A 21,469-nucleotide genomic window follows, 5' to 3' on the forward strand; every position below is an offset into this window, starting at 1 on the left:
GATAAAATGTATCAGTTTTCTTTATACTTTGTATATGAAACAGGGGATGGGCATACAAAATGAAATAAAGAATGCAAGCAAAGAAAAAACCCAAATCAGACCTATTTAAATGAGGTGAAAAGACATCCTTTTTTCGGACACAAACAGATATAACCTACGTCATACCTCATGCTAGATTTTACTATCTCGTCCGATTTGTCTTGTACCTTTACGTGACATTTTGCGGCATTTTTACACTGCGATGTATTCATCCGTGCGTTAACTGGTTGAAATAAACAATATGCATTATAAATGTTTTGTTTTGTCATTATATGTATTGTTTTGATCTTGTTAGATATTTGATGTTGTAGAAGCATTCAAATGTAGCTGAAGTAGTAAAGAGGTAATTATCATTTGATGCCCCAGACGGGATACTGTAGTTTTTAGCAAAATTGAATATTTTTTTCGAACTAAAAGGCACGAGAGAAAACAACAATTACCTGTAGACGCTTGATCACTTGTAATTCTAGAGTATGGTCAAACACAGTACTTTAAAATGACCATCACCAGAGGGCAGTGTTTTTACTTTCGTTTCCGTACGTTATGTCAACGCCATTAAACATTTCAATGAAAAATGACATTAATGAAAAAAACTTACCTAAACATGCATTCCTGAAGTACCCGTGTATTCACTATTATCGTGAACAATGTAAGAAAATGTGTCATATTTCCAGAATATTGCCATATATTTTCACTAAATAAATCACAACTGAGCACAAAGCCAACAAGGCTGACTGAAGTTGGAAAAAACATGCAAAGCAAGTGAGATTTTACCTGTACACTTTTCAAAACACCTCCAAGTTCTCACTCAGGTAATCTGGCTTGACTTGTAGCAATAGCCTTGTTAGCTTCATGAATTATTGTAAAATATCCAATGAAAATACATGAAATCATTCTTTTTGAAGCATTTTCTAACATTTTTCTCGTTAATAGTTAAAACATGGATACTTCAGGAATGCATGTACAGGTATTGTTTTCATGAATTAAAATATTCAATGTAATTTTGCGCCACTCAAATTCTGACTTCAAAAGTTGAAAAGGGTGTGTCAACCTCTGACCAATGAAATCATTTACCAGAATTCTGGTAAGCCTCGTTATAATGTCACAAAACGAAAGCACTGGGTTTGACCAGACTCTCTGTTCGGCGTAGCTTGCGCAGGCAACAAGAGTCTGGTTGAACGAGATTAATATAGGCTATGACTTACATGAGCTGACTTTTGACGTCATAACTATTATGTTGGATACCACCGATCCTCTCTGGATGTTCTATTAATTGAACAAGCATATACGATAAATATGTTATTTGATCTGAATGCTATTTTTAAAAAATAGTGTAATTAAATTTTCTATGAGATCAAAAGATTTCGAAATGGTAAACAAAATTGAACTGCTGTCGGTTGGCATTCATAGGAAATATGAATGTTAGCTGAAAGCAGTTCAATTTAATTGACATTCTATTATTGTTATCATATATATATATATATTCCTTTTGAATATCGACAGTAAATTCCTGGTCCTGTACAGACCCTTGCAGAACATCAAAGTCAAAGTTAAGTATACAGCGTTGTCCACTGCCACTTGTTGCTTCCCGTCATGCGCCATGCGGCAGACATAACATGCGCATGTTNTATAAAAAATAGAACAAAAGACAGATAAATATAAAAAATAGAACAAAAGACAGATAAATATAAAAAATAGAACAAAAGACAGATAATTATAAAAAATAGAACAAAAGACAGATAATTATAAAAAATAGAACAAAAGACAGATAATTATAAAAAATAGAACAAAAGACAGATATAATCAACCCGAGAACGACGCTATCTCTGTCTTTTGTTCTATTTTATATATATATATATATTCCTTTTGAATATCGACAGTAAATTCCTGGTCCTGTACAGACCCTTGCAGAACATCAAAGTCAAAGTTAATTATACAGCGTTGTCCACTGCCACTTGTTGCTTCCCGCCATTCGGCAGACATAACATGCGCATGTTCAGGACACTTACAGGGAATGATCTATGGTATCGATTGTAGAACTTTTAAACGAGTGCTGTCACAGGTCAATGTGTTTCTCAATATTTCATGTTTACAAGAAAAACTAATTTTACATAGGTTGGTATTTCATTTCCTTTCTATTAAACCAAGTTTCTTCAACAGATGGCAAACACTACTTGTTTTGTAACCAGATGTTACACTTGACTCAAACAGAGATTGTGTAAGGATGTCGATGTTTAGAGCAAACGATTATTTTATATACTGTTTAAGAAATGATTGCTAACATGAGCGAAAGTCAAGAGTGTAAAGTTTGCAATCTGGTCTTAAAATCTAGAATATAAATATGTTTTAGGAACTTATGTTGCGTTAATGGGGACAGATTCCGTTCACTGCCTTCACGATATTTCCGCTGTGTAGGTTATGAATTGTTCTTGGACAAAAGTCTTTGATTGATTATTAAATACTGTCATTGAAATGTGCGAAAGCTTCCCACAGCAAACCTGATAAAATCAATCTATGTGGATTTGTAGCACTTCAGAGGAATTCAAGATTTATTTTGAAGCTAAAAATACCATGGGAAAAGTCTTCATACTGTAGCAATCCACTTCAGAAACACATCTAGATTTAACTAGACACTGACTCTATTAAATAGCAACTAAATCAAAATTCCTGTCTGATGTAACCACCTCTTATTTTGTTGCAGTATACATTATTAAGTTCTATAATTCATCAAAAGCAATATACACGAGATTGAATTTTAAATAAAGGGACATTTTAACTAATTAATATTCTACAGATACATGTAGCATATTTATCAAAACCACAATAACCTGAATTGTAATGATCATATGTTTAATATTATCTGGCATTTGATATTTCATAGAATGAACATTTCTCAGAAACAATACTAAAATTAAAAAACCCCATCAAAGTACATTGCATAAATTTTTGACCGATCGATCAATACTTTACCATGTTGAATCTGCAATCAACTCAGCAGCCTAACAGGATCACGATCCTTGCAGCATGATCAACATGGACGGCTAACTACTAAGCTATTTGATACGACGATTTCGATGGTGATCTTTTCCGTTTTTGATGGTCACATTGTTTGCTCACCAATCTACGTTGTTTACAGGTCGTATTTGCCACAATGTAAAGGTCTTACTAACAGTATCACAACCTCTGTAATATCTGACGATCACTAATGGACAAACTTACAACACCGAGTTTTGAGGGATGCAGATTGATGAAGACCACAGACAAATGTTATGGTCTCTATGATGTGTAAATCATTTACTGATATTTCCTTATACGATATTATTTCAGAATAAAGGTGCGTATGTATAGGACGAAATGTCAGACCGAGACATGGATTAACGTCAGACCGAGACACGGATTAATGTCAGACCGAGACACGGATTAAGCAAAGTAGAACATACAATTTATTTCACACCACACAGGCCTTCAAAGTTAAGCTTTGTATGATTCTGTCAAAGATGCCTTTTGTTGCATGTCGGAATACCTCTGTTATCTTATCTGGGATTGTATTGTGATTTCATAGATGATTATCACGAGAACGTAGGATTACATGACAAGACATTGCAATGCTTTAGAACATTGTTTGTATTTCAAATTCCGTATAACGTATGTTGTGTACTGTATATAGATGTCCTTGGCTAAACCTAGACAGGCGAGGCGTGTAGGTCGCCGAGTAATAGTCAATATGTGATGGCTTCCTCCACACGATCTGTCAATACATCTTCACGTTTGGAAATAGGATGTAACTGATTCGTTTGAATACAATCAGTCCGGTGTACAATAGTGGCGCGACTGCCTAATTTACAATCGTGTCGCGCTCGTTACGTGTAATTCACGATACCCTGCCATGCCATGTATTGACTTTACCTATTTCGTTCATCGCCTCAGACCTCCTGCTGACTATGACGTATTTAGATCAAATCTTATTCGCATTTTAAACGTTTAGATTAATAAATTTGTATCAACTGCCATAACATCATATATGGACATTTTTTAAATAGGGATGCATGACACGATTCGTCAACATTACAAAACACATTTGGCGTTCCAGTTGGGTACAAACATATCGCTCAACGGGCTATTACCAGCATTTTATTGCGTCTATATTAAATTACTGCTAAATAAGATGGGGACAATTCCTCTAGAGATTATTGTTTCTAACACAAACCAATATTGAACACGTTTCTCACGATATTTTGCCAATACAAAATTGTCCTTTGTAGCATATGTGAACATCATCACTCAAATTGTGGGCATGTTCGTCCCTTGTTGGTATAGATATGCTGCAAGTGTTTTGAGACATTGAGTTAACCATACCATCCTGACGGGATCTCAGATTTTCTTAACTCCCGTATTAACTTGAACAATATACTTGTTGTTAAAACAAAGCCGGTCTGGAAGCCTCGTGTGGTTTGAAACTTTAAGCGATATATAATGATTTTATATAAGCATCTTTATTTGTTTTTCGGAGATTTTTGTCATCCTGCTGTGTATTTTTGACTGACGTTAGTAGTAATCAATGTGAGGCGGAGTGTTAAGTGATTATACTGTCTCAAAAGGAGTTTTACCTGTGGATCAATTAATATCGATAGTCTATCGCTCGACATCATGTTGAGAAAGGGGGGCGGGGTCTCTTGATTTTGAGAAAGATATTTTTTCTGATTGATGGTGTAAAGAGAGTATTACCGATTTTTAACTGCGGAGAAAGTAACCATTCCCGTTTTACACTGAAGTCTATGCTCAAGGTATACACCAGAGAGTAAAAAAGGTCAAAAGAAGTGTATTTTCAGTTGGGAGACTAGATATTTTTTAAAGATGGAGTATTCATTGTCAGAGCACTTGTTCTGTATGCCATTCCTCACCTGTGAGACCGTATCAATGAACAGTGCCAACACAATCTGACAGAAAGCAGACAAATATTTGACGTGCCAGACAAATGTCAACAGGCTTTTGAGACGCCGAAAAAATAACAAGCGCAACAAGTTTGTCTGTTTGGAGCCACCTTGTGTTTAAGTAAGAAAGCATCATCGAAACAGACATAAGTCATTATAATATCGGAGCAGGGATGTCGCAAAAGTAACGGAATAGGAGCGGCCCATAACTGTTAACTGTACAATATGTATTAAGAGGGAAAGTATTTACTTACTGGTTAATATGTTCTGGCAATCGTGAAAATCAAAAATATTTCTGACGTTATCTTAACGGAGAAATGTTACTGTTTTGACAGACAACAGTTCACTCAGAAAGCTTCTAAAGATCAAAGCAAAATTGCTACGGGTGTGAAGTTTGTGTAACAAAGCAAGTATCCAGATGAATTGAAGAGACTGTCATGTTAAAAATGCCACTTTGACACAGAGCCCGTATTCCTGAAGCCATTCTTATGTTCTAGCATGCATTCTGCACCCAAATCATCTTTCTTGTAACTCACTTAAATGATGTAACACGGTCAACACGTTACTTGTCAAAACGACAAACAACAATTTATTATTTCAGCACATATTTAGAAGTCTCGACTCCGGTTGTTCTGCTAACGGAGGTCGTTTGCAGATCAGAACTGAAAATTAACGTTGTGTATATATTTCCTCACTAGCTGTTCGGCTGCACTGGCGATTATCATTCCCAGAGGTTGGCCATAGCCTAGTAGTTTGGATCTTAAATGCTCATTCTTTTGACATTCTGTATCTTAATGGAAGAAAGGGACATACGTTACAGTACAAAAGTTAAGATAGGCGATAGTTTGTCAAAGAATTATTGATGTTTGTTTGTATTTTTATAAACAATGATTGCAGCGTTGAAAGTACCTCCCATGTGGTTTTCCCGTATTGCTGATAATGAGTAGTTTCACGCATATCTCCTAAAATGTGGATTCATACGTTGTTCAAGGGATTTAAGTTTACTGATGACAGTGTAATTTTACGATAAGGTAGAGTGATGTTATTCGCCACGAGAAGAGACCGCCTTGACTTAATCGGTCATCCACTGAGACACTAAAGGAAAAAGACCACAACACGTCGGATGCTGGCTCGAGTCGTAGGGACGACTAGGAAGAAACCGCTGGTCGTTGTTTGGTTAGATAATGAGTCATGAACCCCTGCCCTACATAGGGGCACTTTAAGAGAATGACTTAGAAAATTTGTCATCGGTCTAGCGGCTTCAGGAAACAGTACTCCGTGTCTTTCTCAGCACCCATGGACAATAGTTTTGACTGTTCGCAAATCAGCCAAATAAACATGTTATACGGTTATGGGCTGAAACCATCTTTTTTGGTCAGTTTAACTATATAAGGGCCGTAAAAAGAAATATTGAATAATATGATAAAAACATCTTAAATACATCAGGCTTAGATTGCAGTTAATCTTTGGTAACAAAACAAGAAGAAAACTAAACATAGAATTCAGCTCTAAAGCTGCGAGTGGCAAATACAAACAAAAGGTTGTAAATACAGTCCTCGCCTTAATCCACTGAAGATAAATACGTCATGTAACCCATTTCTGTCTACAAATATCGGTTGAATCTTGTTGTTGTCATTACCATAAAAACATCAATACAAATGAATAAAAATAACACAACACATAGAATTATTACGGTTTTAATGGTGGTTGTGTATGTATAACAGATAGAATTGAAACATTGCGTTCGGTATTACATTTCGTGTCGTCTATGTTAAAGGCTTCTTCTTCAGGGGAATTGTGTTTCTTCTCCGGCTGACTATTGTAGCGGAAGGCCTCCGCGGATAGTACAAATACCGCAGCCATAAGGACAGAGAAACCTACAATAGTAAAAACGTAATATATATTTCAAAATATTTACATATTACGTAAATATATCCATATGTAAATATATCCATATGTAAATATATCCCTCCGTCACAATAATTAAACAAGTCATAACAAATTATTTAGGTACCACGTGCTACTGTTAAAATTTCAGATATTTACCAGCCAGTGTGAATGCACTTTCGTATGTTCCTCCATTATCAACGATAACACCTATAAGAACATATTGCAAAATTATAATTATATATAAAAAAAAAAAATGCAAAGTATACAAAACATACACGTTATGCAGTGAAGTACATAATGTAAAAGAATAGAAAAATAGTTTCATCCGTCAATGAGCAGTGTAAATGTTTTCCTATGAGATACCATGATCGTTTAATGTGTAGACAATGTTATGCAAAACTATAATCGGGATGCTGAGTATCACGAATCTTCACAAACAAGCTACACTTATAAAACATGTCGTATACGGTTTCACAAACAAGCTACACTAATAACACATGTAGTATACGGTTTCACAGTCAATCTACACTTATAACACATGTAGTATACGGTTTCAAAAACAAGCTACACTAATAACACATGTAGTATCCGGTTTCACAAACAAGCTACACTAATAACACATGTAGTATACGGTTTCTCAAACAAGCTTAACTTATAACACATGTAGTATACGGTTTCAAAAACAAGCTACACTAATAACACATGTCGTATACGGTTTCACAAACAAGCTACACTTACAACATATGTCGTATACGGTTTCACAAACAAGCTAAACTAATAACACATGTAGTATACGGTTTCTCAAACAAGCTTAACTTATAACACATGTAGTATACGGTTTCAAAAACAAGCTACACTAATAACACATGTCGTATACGGTTTCACAAACAAGCTACCCTAATAACACATGTAGTATACGGTTTCACAGACAATCTACACTTATAACACATGTAGTATACGGTTTCACAGACAATCTACACTTATAACACATGTAGTATACGGTTTCAAAAACAAGCTACACTAATAACACATGTCGTATACGGTTTCACAAACAAGCTACCCTAATAACACATGTAGTATACGGTTTCACAGACAATCTACACTTATAACACTGTAGTATACGGTTTCACAAACAAGCTACACTTATAACACATGTAGTATACGGTTTCAAAAACAAGCTACACTAATAACACATGTCGTATACGGTTTCACAAACAAGCTACCCTAATAACACATGTAGTATACGGTTTCACAAACAAGCTACACTTACAACATATGTCGTATACGGTTTCACAAACAAGCTACACTTATAACACATGTAGTATACGGTTTCACAGACAATCTACACTTATAACACTGTAGTATACGGTTTCACAAACAAGCTACACTTACAACATATGTCGTATACGGTTTCACAAACAAGCTACCCTAATAACACATGTAGTATACGGTTTCTCAAACAAGCTTAACTTATAACACATGTAGTATACGGTTTCAAAAACAAGCTACACTAATAACACATGTAATATACGGTTGCACAAACAATCTACACAAATAAAAAAGATATTTACGCTTTCATAAATAAACTAGATTCATAACAAATAAAGTGTGCGTCCCTATGAACAAGGCGCAGCTACTTGGATTTGAAATACGAAACAACTAATAAAGTAACGCAACGTCATGAAGACCAAGGAAAATATAAACTTTTTTTTTTTTTTTATTACAGCTCCTAAGCGACGTCCCTGCCATAAGGGCTCCTATTAAGCTACCTATTCCAGCGAAGAGCATCTCGATCCCGATGGCCAGTGCCAGGTTGTTGACTCCCACTAGTTCTGGAGTAATGCTGTTTAGTAAAACATAACAACAACCGGAGTAGGTTCCGAAAAGAACGGCATATATCATCTGTCCTGTATAGGTAGCACTGTACAGTTGAAACAGTACTGTTGCTGTCCCGAGCATTCCAAATGTACCAAAATATAGCACCATGTTATAGATATTGTCTACATTTCCAGTGAATCCGATACAAAGTCTCCCTAGACTTCCTGTGAAGCCGATAACAGAGGTTAGAAGTGACGCCTGGATATCAGTCGATCCCCTCGATATTGAATAATTCGTGAGGTGTACATAGATCAAATTAATTCCGAGGTGACTAGCTAACAAACTCAGGCAAATGCATAGGAAAGGCACATGACGAAACAAATGAAATCGATTACAAATACGTTTACTTCTCGATAGATACTTTGAAGATGAATTTAATGCACATGTCTGATTGTTTTTCTCAAGTGTGGTCGGAAAACAAAGGCATCCAAATACACTGATGTTTAAAGCAACACATGCCATTATTAAAAAGAAACCTTTGTCACCGTAGTTACTCCGTGCTAGCTGAAATAATGGCGGGAAAATAAATATACCAACGCCGGCCCCGCTCGCTGCTACACCAGTCGCCATACTCCTTTTCTCTTCGAAGTTCAGACCCACGACTACCACGGTAGCCGTGTACACTATACCGGCGCCGACACCTTGTAAATAGGGAAATTTATTTCAATAAATCATGCAAATCTGTTTGTGTCTTCCATCAAGGACTTCACGTTTATTGTCCACATTCTCAAAATTTATCTTCGATGCAGCATCGTGATGCCGGTTATAGTTCCGTTTTAAGAAACTGATGGTGCTGGTGCTAGATAAGATACAATGACAGTGCAAACCGGTCATGTATGGATATCTGTTTCTATAGTAAACTAATATTCAGGTGTTGTAACAAAAACATTACAAGTTTTACCGCTATCTAAATTATCGTAAGCCTTTCGTTCTTCTTTGTAAAGTAAACATATATGGGTTTTTTTCATATTTGCATTCATCAAAATCACAAGGATCTTTTCTCCGAGAATCAGCAACACGCTTTGTGATGTTACAACACTTTTATGCGTCAGGTATCCATAGATAGGGTCTGATTTGTGTTCTTTATCTGATGTAGCCGTGGTATAAGATCTATGGACCTATCCGTAATTAAGCTGTGTGTAGGCTATGTTCTTTCGACTAAACTGTAAATTTTCCTATATCATATAGATAACGTATCTGAACTAACTTACATAGTGTGTACGTCATATATTACCTATATTTACACAGTATTCCGACACATCCACTCTATGCCATGCCAATAACTGTTTTAACGCACCTGTAATGACGCCATACGTCACAAAGATTAGCTCTATAGACTCCACAACAGCACTCGCAGCCAGACCTGACGTCATCATCGCCGAACCCACCAGTAACGCCGTGCGACAATTGTATCTGCTGATAATGACGCTTCCGATCACACCTACGTCAGTAAATATAATATAGCTCGGTAATTAGTGTAAATAAAGCCAGATTAATATTACTTTAACTACAAACATATTTCTGTATCAGGTATCCATGGTATACAAGCCAAGCAAAAAGAGTTTGACAGTTTTGTGATTAAGGAACTATTTACTATCACAATTTTCACATTGACACTACATTGGATTTTCTGTAATATATGGGCTTCTATTAGTATACAGTGGCTTCCCTCTAAAAATAATACTCGACACATTTATTCTTTCTTCGTCAGTTTGGAAATATGAAAACTATGAATATACGTGGCAGACGTGTCTCAACGTTTCAAGACCTTGAGAGCTTGACAAAGGGACCAGTTGGTCTTGAAATGATGCGATTGTTTAAAAAGTCTATCGTTTGTCTATAAAGTAAAGATTTTATATGACACATGGCTTCAGTTTGACTTCACTTCACATACTTTTTGTTGGTGAAATGATTTTAATGAAACTTTCTATTTTGAAATTTGAAAGACTATAATTATGATCGGGACGGAAATGCTATTCATTTGAGTAATACGATATAATTTTGTCATATTGATTATTATCAACATATAATAATATCTTTATATACATATAAAAACAATACTACCCGCTGAGGATATAAAGAATATAAAGATTCCATTAGCCCACGACGTGAAAGCTACACTACTGTTGAACCTCTTCTGCAAGGCTACTTGAATTATTCCGACTGTGTAGCAGATGCCGCTCTGTAGGCCTTGCGCTACACAAGCGGCGAACATGACGACCCATGCCCAGCCTCGATCTGGCTTCGTCAACGTCATCAGGTTGGCCGAATACTATAGCACCACCAACGTCAACTGAAAAAAACAGAATATCACCAAATGAACAAAAGTATTACTCAAACAATGATGGGAAAGTTCTGTTTCTTTATGTTTTAAGAAATCAAGACACAAGAAGCCTTAACTTTTTTTTACAAGTTTATCACGTGATATCAACAAGGATGTGTTATGCTGCCTATAGAACGGACGATGTTTTGAGTCCGAAAAAGCCATACAACTAAGGATGTAGACCGTTCTCCGAATGTCATCGTCTGTACGGTGATGTTGAGTTTATCTTCACCTCGGTACATAAATACAATTTGTTATGAACATAAACGGTGTGTCATTGATTGATGAGATTTACCCAACATTAGCAATAGTCTTCAAATAAAACAATATTTTGAAGAGTTGTCTCTGTATCTCTTGACACATCTTTGTATGAAAACAATATAACAATGTTACTTATGCGTGCAACTGCAAACATAACTTACAAGAGATCACGTGATCACTGTCAAAAGAAAGTAAATGGTAAATAAGGATATTCAGCTAAAAATAAACACTCGTTGTGTCCTGGTTAGAAATGTTTATTGGCTCAAGTGAATAGTTCACTTAACTGATGCATTGCTGTCCATGGATGACATATAATTAATGTAAATCACGATACCTTCATTAACCACACCCTGTCTGAACCGACACAAGTTGTGGTAACCCGTGTCTGAACCGACACAAGTTGTGGTACTCCGTGTCTGAACCGACACAAGTCGTACAACTAGTATGTACTAGCGGTAACGACCCACTGGTTCCTGTTTCTCTTACAGCTAGTCTGTACTAGCTGTAACGTCCCACTGGCTCCTGTAACTCTTACAGTTAGTCTTTACTTGCGGTAACATCCCATTGGTTGCTGATACTTGGACAACTAGTCTGTACTTGCTGTAACATCCATCTGATTATTTTAACTCTTACAGTTAGTCTGTACTTGCGGTAACGTCCCACTGGTTGCTGTAACTCGAAGATCCCACTGGTTGATGTAACGTACAACTAGTCTGTTATAGCAGTAACATCCAACTGGTTCCTTTTACTCTTACAGCTAGCTAGTTTGTACTAGCGGTAACGTCCCACTAGTTCCTGTAACTCTTACAGCAAGGCTGTACTTGCGGTAACATCCCATTGGTTGCTGATACTTGGACAACTAGTCTGTACTTGCTGTAACATCCATCTGATTATTTTAACTCTTACAGTTAGTCTTTACTTGCGGTAACATAGTCTGTACTGGCAGTAACTTCCAACTGATTACTGTAACTCTTACAGGTGGTCTGTACTTGCGGTAAGATCCCACTGGTTGATGTAACGTACAACTATTCTGTACTGGCGGTAACATCCCACAGGTTTCTGTAACTCTTACAGCTTGTCTGTACTTGCGGGAAGATCTCACTGGTTGCTGTAACTCGAAGATCCCACTGGTTGCTGTGACTCGTACAGCTAGTCTGTACTAGCTGTAACGTCCCACTGGCTCCTGTTACTCTTACAGCTAGTGTGTACTAGCGGTAACGTCCCACTAGTTCCTGTAACTCTTACAGTTAGTCTTTACTTGCGGTAACATCCCACAGGTTTCTGTAACTCTTACAGCTTGTCTGTACTTGCGGGAAGATCTCACTGGTTGCTGTAACTCATACAACGAGTTTGTACTAACGGTAACATCCAACTGGTTCCTTTTACTCTTACTACAAGTCTGTACTTGCTGTAACATCCATCTGATTATTTTAACTCTTACAGTTAGTCTTTACTTGCGGTAACATCCAACTGGTTCCTTTTACTCTTACTACAAGTCTGTACTTGCGGGAAGATCTCACTGGTTGCTGTAACTCATACAACGAGTTTGTACTAACGGTAACATTCAACGGGTTGCTGTAACTCTTACAACTCCTGTTACTCTAACAACTAGTCTGTACTAGAGGTAAGAACACACTGGTTCCTGTAAGTCTAAAAGCTAGTCTGTACTTGCTGTAACGACACACTGGTTCCTGTAACCCTTACAGCTGGTCTGTACTTGCGGGAAGATCTCACTGGTTGCTGTAACTCATACAACTAGTCTGTACTTGTACTTGAGGTAACATCCCACTGGTTGATGTAACGTACAACTAGCTGTACTTGCGGTAAGATCCCACTGGTTGATGTAACGTACAACTATTCTGTACTGGCGGTAACATCCCGCTGGTTCCTGTTACTTTCACAAGTCTGTACTAGCGGCAATGTCCTACTGGTTCCTGTAACTCATACAACGAGTTTGTACTAACGGTAACATTCAACGGGTTGCTGTAACTCTTACCTAGCGGTAACATCCCGCTGGTTCCTGTTACTATTACAGCTAGTCTGTGGTTCCTGTTACTCTTACAACTAGTCTGTACTGGCGGTTACGTCCCACTGGTTCTTGTAACTCGTACAACTTCTGTACTAGCGGTAACTTCCCACTGGTTACTGTAACTCGTACAGCTAATATGTACTAGCGGTACCATCCCACTGGCTGCTGTAACTCGAACAGCTAGTCTGTACTAGCTGTAACGTCCCACTGGCTCCTGTAACTCTTACAGCAAGGCTGTACTTGCGGTAACATCCCACAGGTTTCTGTAACTCTTACAGCTTGTCTGTACTTGCGGGAAGATCTCACTGGTTGCTGTAACTCGAAGATCCCACTGGTTGATGTAACGTACAACTAGCTGTACTTGCGGTAACATCCCATTGGTTGCTGATACTTGGACAACTAGTCTGTACTTGCTGTAACGACACACTGGTTCCTGTTACTCTTACAGCTAGTCTGTACTGGCGGTAACGTCCCACTGGTTCCTGTAACTCTTACAGCTGGTCTGTACTTGCGGTACCATCCCACTGGCTGCCGTAACGTACAACTAGTCTGTACTAGCGGTAATGTCCCACTGGTTCCTGTTACTCTAACAACTAGTCTGCACTAGCAGTAACTTCCAACTGATTCCTGTAACTCGTACAACTAGTCTGTTTTAGCGGTAACACCCAACTGGTTCCTGTAACTCGTACAGCTAATCTGTACTAGCGGTAACATCACGCTGGTTCCTGTAACTCGTACAGCTAATATGTACTAGCGGTAACATCCCGCTGGTTCCTGTTACTTTCACAAGTCCGTACTAGCGGTAAAAACACACTGGTTCCTGTAACTCATACAACTAGTTTGTACTAACGGTAACATTCAACGGGTTGCTGTAACTCTTACAACTAGTCTGTACTTGCGGTACAGTCCCACTGGTTCCTGTAACTCGTACAGCTAATCTGTACTAGCGGTAACATCCCACTGGTTCCTGTAACTCTAACAGCTAGTCTGTACTAGCGGTAACGTCCCAATGGTTCCTGTTACTCTTACAGCTAGTCTGTACTTGCGGTAACATCCAACTGGTTACTGTAACTCTTACAGCTAGTCTGTACTTGCGGTAACATCCAACTGATTACTGTAACTCTTACAGCTAGTCTGTACTAGCGGTAACATCCCACTGGTTCCTGTAACTCTAACAGCTAGTCTGTACCAGCGGTAACGGCCCAATGGTTCCTGTTACTCTTACAGCTAGTCTGTACTAGCGGTAACATCCCGCTGGTTCCTGTTACTTTCACAAGTCTGTACTAGCGGTAAAAACACACTGGTTCCTGTAACTCATACAACTAGTTTGTACTAACGGTAACATCCAACGGGTTCCTTTTACTCTTACAGCTAGTCTGTACTAGCGGTAACATCCCGCTGGTTCCTGTTACTTTCACAAGTCTGTACTAGCGGTAAAAACACACTGGTTCCTGTAACTCATACAACTAGTTTGTACTAACGGTAACATCCAACGGGTTCCTGTTACTCTTACAGCTAGTCTGTACTAGCGGTAACATCCAACTGGTTACTGTAACTCGTACAACTAGTCTGTTCTAGCGGTAACATCCCACTGGTTCCTGTTACTCTTACAGCTAGTCTGTACTTGCGGTAACATCCAACTGGTTACTGTATCTCGTACAACTAGTCTGTTCTAGCGGTATCATCCCACTGGTTCCTGTTACTCTTACAGCTAGTCTGTACTGGCAGCAACTTCCAACTGATTCCTGTAACTCGTACAACTAGTCTGTACTAGCGGTAATGTCCCACTGGTTCCTGTTACTCTAACAACTAGTCTGTACTAGCGGTGACATCCCACAGGTTCCAGTAACTCTTACAGCTAGTCTGTACTTGCGGTAACATCCAACCGGTTACTGTAACTCGTACAACTAGTCTGTTGTAGCGGTAACATCCCACTGGTTCCTGTAACTCTTACAGCTAGTCTGTACTTGCGGTAACATCCCAATGGTTCCTGTAACTTGTACAACTAGTCTGTTATAGCGGTAACATCCCTCTGGTTCCTGTAACTTGTACAACTAGTCTGTACTAGCGGTAACATCCCACTGGTTGCTGTTACTCTTACAGCTAGTCTGTACTGGCAGTAACTTCCAACTGATTCCTGTAACTCGTACAACTAGTCTGTTTTAGCGGTAACATACAACTGGTTCCTGTAACTCGTACAGCTAATATGTACTAGCGGTAACATCCCGCTGGCTCCTGTTACTTTCACAACAAGTCTGTACTAGCGGTAAAAACTCACTGGTTCCTGTAACTCATACAACTAGTTTGTACTAACGGTAACATTCAACTGGTTACTGTAACTCGTACAACTAGTCTCTACTTGCGGTACAGTCCCACTGGTTCCTGTAACTCGTACAACTAGTCTGTTCTAGCGGTAACATCCCACTGGTTCCTGTAACTCTAACAGCTAGTCTGTACTTGCGGTAAGATCTCACTGGTTGCTGTAACGTACAACTAGTCTGTACTAGCTGTAACGTCCCACTGGTTGCTGTAACTCTTACAGCTAGTCTGTACTTGCGGTAACATCCCACTGGTTCCTATAACTCTTACAGCTGGTCTGTACTAGCGGTAACGTCCCACTGGTTCCTGTTACTCTTACAGCTAGTCTGTACTTGCGGTAACATCCAACTGGTTACTGTAATTCGTACAACTAGTCTGTACTTGCGGTAACGTCCCACTGGTTCTTGTAACTCGTACAACTAGTCTGTACTAGCGGTAATGTCCCACTGGTTACTGTAACTGTTACAGCTAGTCTGTACTTGCGGTAACGTCCCACTGGTTCTTGTAACTCGTACAACTAGTCTGTACTAGCGGTAATGTCCCACTGGTTACTGTAGCTGTTACAGCTAGTCTGTACTTGCGGTAACGTCCCACTGGTTGCTGTAACTCGTACAACTAGTCTGTACTTGCAGTAACTTGCTGTTCCTCTTACAGCTAGTCTGTACTTGCGGTAACATCTAACTGGTTCCTGCAACTCTTACAGCTGGTCTGTACTTGCGGTAAGATCCCACTGGTTGCCGTAACGTACAACGAGTCTGTACTAACGGTAATGTCCCACTGGTTCCTGTTCCTCTAACAACTAGTCTGTACTAGCGGCACCATCCCACAGGTTCCTGTAAATCTGACAACTAGTCTGTACTAGCGGTAACATCCCACAGGTTCCTGTAACTCTTACAGCTAGTCTGTACTGGCGGTAACATCCCACTGGTTGCTGTGACTCGTACAGCTAGTCTGTACTAGCGGTAACGTCCCACTGGTTGCTGTAACTCGTACAACTAGTCTGTACTTGCAGTAACTTGCTGTTCCTCTTACAGCTAGTCTGTACTTGCGGTAACGTCCCACTGGTTGCTGTAACTCGTACAACTAGTCTGTACTTGCGGTAACGTCCCACTGGTTGCTGTAACTCGTACAACAAGTCTGTACTAGCGGTAACGTCCCACTGGTTCCTGTTACTCTTACAGCTAGTCTGTACTTGCGGTAACATCTAACTGGTTCCTGTAACTCTTACAGCTGGTCTGTACTAGCGGTAACATCCCACAGGTTCCTGTAACTCTTACAGCTAGTCTGTACTAGCGGTAAAAACACACTGGTTCCTGTAACTCCTACAACTAGTTTGTACTAACGGTAACATCCAACTGGTTACTGTAACTCGTACAACTAGTCTGTACTTGCAGTAACTTGCTGTTCCTCTTACAGCTAGTCTGTACTTGCGGTAACATCTAACTGGTTCCTGTAACTCTTACAGCTGGTCTGTACTTGCGGTAAGATCCCACTGGTTGCCGTAACGTACAACTAGTCTGTACTAACGGTAATGTCCCACTGGTTCCTGTTACTCTAACAACTAGTCTGTACTAGCGGCAACATCCCACAGGTTCCTGTAAATCTGACAACTAGTCTGTACTAGCGGTAACATCCCACAGGTTCCTGCAACTCTTACAGCTAGTCTGTACTTGCGGTAAGATATCACTGGCTGCTGTAACGTACAACTAGTCTGTACTAGCGGTAACGTCCCACTGGTTGCTGTTACTCTTACAGCTAGTCTGTACTTGCGGTAACATCCCACTGGTTGCTGTAACATACAACTAGTCTGTACTAGCGGTAATGTCCCACTGGTTCCTGTTACTCTAACAACTAGTCTGTACTAGCGGTAACGTCCCACTGGTTCCTGTAAATCTTACAGCTAGTCTGTACTAGCGGTAACATCCCACAGGTTCCTGTAACTCTTACAGCTAGTCTGTACTAGCGGTAACGTCCCACTGGTTGCTGTAACTCTTACAGCTGGTCTGTACTTGCGGTAACATCCCACTGGTTGCTGTAACGTACAGCTAGTCTGTACTAGCGGCAATGTCCTACTGGTTCCTGTTACTCTAACAACTAGTCTGTACTAGCGGTAACGTCCCACTGGTTCCTGTAAATCTTACAGCTAGTCTGTACTAGCGGTAACATCCCACAGGTTCCTGTAACTCTTACAGCTAGTCTGTACTTGCGGTTAGATCCCACTGGTTGCGGTAACGTACAACTAGTCTGTACTAGCGGTGACATCCCTCTGGTTCCTGTAACTTGTACAACTAGTCTGTACTAGCGGTGACTTCCCACTGGTTGCTGTAACTCTTACAGCTAGTCTGTACTTGCGGTAACATCCCATTGGTTGCTGATACTTGTACAACTAGTCTGTACTAGCGGTAACATCCCGCTGGTTCCTGTAACTCTTACAGCTAGTCTGTACTGGCGGTAACATCCCACTGGTTGCTGTGACTCGTACAGCTAGTCTGTACTAGCGGTAACGTCCCACTGGTTGCTGTAACTCGTACAACCAGTCTGTACTTGAGGTAACATCCCACTGGTTGCTGTTACTCTTACAGCTAGTCTGTACTTGCGGTAATGTTCCACTGGTTGCTGTAACTCGTACAACTAGTCTGTACTTGCAGTAACTTCCAACTGATTCCTGTAACTTGTACAACTAGTCTGTTATAGCAGTAACATCCAACTGGTTCCTGTAACTCGTACAGCTAATCTGTACTAGCGGTAACATCCCGCTGGTTCCTGTAACTCTAACAGCTAATATGTACTAGCGGTAACATCCCACTGGTTCCTGTTACTTTCACAACAAGTCTGTACTAGCGGTAAAAACACACTGGTTCCTGTAACTCATACAACTAGTTTGTACTAACGGTAACATCCAACTGGTTACTGTAACTCGTACAACTAGTCTGTACTTGCGGTAACGTCCCACTGGTTGCTGTAACTCGTACAACAAGTCTGTACTAGCGGTAATGTCCCACTGGTTCCTGTTCCTCTAACAACTAGTCTGTACTAGCGGTAACATCCCACAGGTTCCTGTAAATCTTACAACTAGTCTGTACTAGCGGCAACGTCCCACAGGTTCCTGTAACTCTTACAGCTAGTCTGTACTAGCGGTAACGTCCCACTGGTTGCTGTAACTCGTACAACCAGTCTGTACTTGAGGTAACATCCCACTGGTTGCTGTTACTCTTACAGCTAGTCTGTACTTGCGGTAACAGCTAACTGGTTCCTGTAACTCTTACAGCTGGTCTGTACTTGCGGTAACATCCCACTGGTTGCCGTAACGTACAACTAGTGTCTGTACTAGCGGTAATGTCCCACTGGTTCCTGTTACTCTAACAACTAGTCTGTACTAGCGGTAACATCCCACACGTTCCTGTAACTCTTACAGCTAGTCTGTACTTGCGGTAAGATCCCACTGGTTGCGGTAACGTACAACTAGTCTGTACCAGCGGTAACATCCCGCTGGTTCCTGTAACTCTTACAACTAGTCTGTACTTGCGGTACAGTCCCACTGGTTCCTGTAACTCGTACAACTAGTCTGTTCTAGCGGTAACATCCCACTGGTTCCTGTAACTCTAACAGCTAGTCTGCACTAGCAGTAACGTCCCACTGGTTCCTGTTACTCTTACAGCTAGTCTGTACTTGCGGTAATCTAACTGGTTGCTGTAACTCTTACAACTAGTCTGTACTAGCAGTAACGTCCCACTGGTTCCTGTTACTCTTACAGCTAGTCTGTACTTGCGGTAACATCCAACTGGTTGCTGTAACTCTTACAACTAGTCTGTACTTGCGGTAACATCCAACTGGTTACTGTAACTCGTACAACTAGTCTGTACTTGCGGTAACGTCCCACTGGTTGCTGTAACTCGTACAACAAGTCTGTACTAGCGGTAATGTCCCACTGATTCCTGTTACTCTAACAACTAGTCTGTACTAGCGGCAACGTCCCACAGGTTCCTGTAACTCTTACAGCTAGTCTGTACTTGCGGTAACATCCCACAGGTTCCTGTAACTCTCATCCCTCTGGTTCCTGTAACTTGTACAACTAGTCTGTACTAGCGGTAACGTCCCACTGGTTGCTGTAACTTTTATAGCTAGTCTGTACTTGCGGTAACATCCCACAGGTTCCTGTAACTCTTACAGCTAGTCTGTACTAGCGGTAACATCCCGCTGGTTCCTGTTTCTTTCACAACAAGTCTGTACTAGCGGTAAAAACACACTGGTTCCTGTAACTTGTACAGCTAGTCTGTACTAGCGTAACTTCCCACTGGTTGCTATAACTCTTACAGCTAGTCTGTACTTGCGGTAACATCCCACTGGTTCCTGTAACTCTTATAGGTAGTCTGTACTTGCAGTAACGTTCCACTGGTTCACAGTGCGCGTTAATGAAATCCCTCACGGACGGACAGAAATGACATGCAGACAAGACTGCTACGGTAATACTGCCAGTATGTAATGTTATAAAGTGGATGTTGGACAGGTCCCTAGAATTGAGAACACCAGCTGCTATTGGCAGTACTTTAGTAGTTATATAGAAGGGCTTTGCCACACCAAAAGTACATATAACGGAATATTCCTATCTAAAGGGCCTGTAAATTTGGGTCGCCGGAGCTATGCCGGAGCACAAATTGGGCGATTTTCGGGGATCGGTGCCAGTACAGCAGCGCAACGGTATCACAATGCCAAGAACAGTAGGACAATCGTCAGAACATCGGCGAAAAATTCAGCAACTGCAGGCGACGGTAGACAATTTGAACATGCTCAAAAAATTCCGCCGAAGCGCTTCCGGAGCGAGCAATGGGACCACAACGGCAGTACTACGGTATGTGTTAACGTCAGTAGAGCACCGGTAGCGCCCCGTTATGGATCGGCGGTTCTCCGGTGGCCTCATTGTGTATCGTACTGGTACCGATGTGACATCTAGTACTACCGAATACCACCGAAGTAGTACTAGTACTGATGCCTCGGTATAACATCGGCGGCGCATCGGTCTCACATCGGTAGGATAACGGTAGAACAACGGTTCACAACGGGAACGCCGGTACTACATCGGTATTGCTGCGGTCAATTTTTCAAGTGCTTTCTCGCCGCAGCTGTGTCGTTGTTAATTTTTGCTCCGGTTTGGTTTAGTCCCGTCGAGGTACATCGGTAGTGTGTAACAGACTCAACCTTAACTTATTCCGAGCCGTGAGCTTGGCCAGTATTCATGAAGCCCGTTGTCATGCTCTAGCACGGATTGTGTGTTTAAGCCTAATTTCTTGTTCTGGTTAATCATGTAACTCAATAAATAATATTTTTTTTTGTCAATGATTTGTCAAACATATTGAAGAGACTTAAAGAACATAAGAGGTAGAGAAAACGTAAATATAAGTATTGAACTGTTTTTGTATGGTATGTATGATCTATTTGAATGACACAGCTTTACAAGCAAACAAATCATAATGCGCTACCATCCATACAGTGTATGCCAGTGTTACAGTGTTACAGTGTTACAGTCCATACAAATACCATCCATACAGTGTATGGCGTGTAAGGCAATACAATACCATCCATACAGTGTAGGACGTGTAAGGCAATACAGTACCATTCATACAGTGTATGACGTGTAAGGCAATACAATACCATCCATACAGTGTATGACGTGTAAGGCAATACTTAAGCAATAAACTGCATAGATGTGGCAGACCAACTGTTATAACTGCCACATGTGTCACAGACAAACTGAATGGTGCGCGCTAGCGCACCATGATAAGTTTGTCTGTGACACATGTG

At 40.2% G+C, this 21,469-nt stretch overlaps 1 protein-coding gene across 1 annotated transcript in view; it reads right to left on the reverse strand.

Annotated features, from left to right (window-relative positions):
* Positions 1–6,659: 6,659 nt before the first annotated feature.
* Positions 6,660–21,469, reverse strand: part of LOC110463054 (monocarboxylate transporter 12-B-like) — a 19,997-nt gene continuing 5,187 nt past the window's right edge. Inside the window, exons 2-6 of the mRNA XM_021517392.1 lie at positions 10,803–11,031; positions 10,036–10,179; positions 8,603–9,379; positions 7,017–7,067; positions 6,660–6,847 (exon numbers count right to left, since the gene is read on the reverse strand). Coding sequence (XP_021373067.1) covers positions 6,660–6,847; positions 7,017–7,067; positions 8,603–9,379; positions 10,036–10,179; positions 10,803–10,995 — 1,353 coding nt within the window. The 5' untranslated portion in view covers positions 10,996–11,031. The remainder of the gene's footprint in view (positions 6,848–7,016; positions 7,068–8,602; positions 9,380–10,035; positions 10,180–10,802; positions 11,032–21,469) is intronic.

This window comes from Mizuhopecten yessoensis, unplaced genomic scaffold, assembly GCF_002113885.1.
Source record: "Mizuhopecten yessoensis strain PY_sf001 unplaced genomic scaffold, ASM211388v2 scaffold10863, whole genome shotgun sequence".
NCBI classification, from domain to species: Eukaryota; Metazoa; Mollusca; class Bivalvia; order Pectinida; family Pectinidae; genus Mizuhopecten; species Mizuhopecten yessoensis.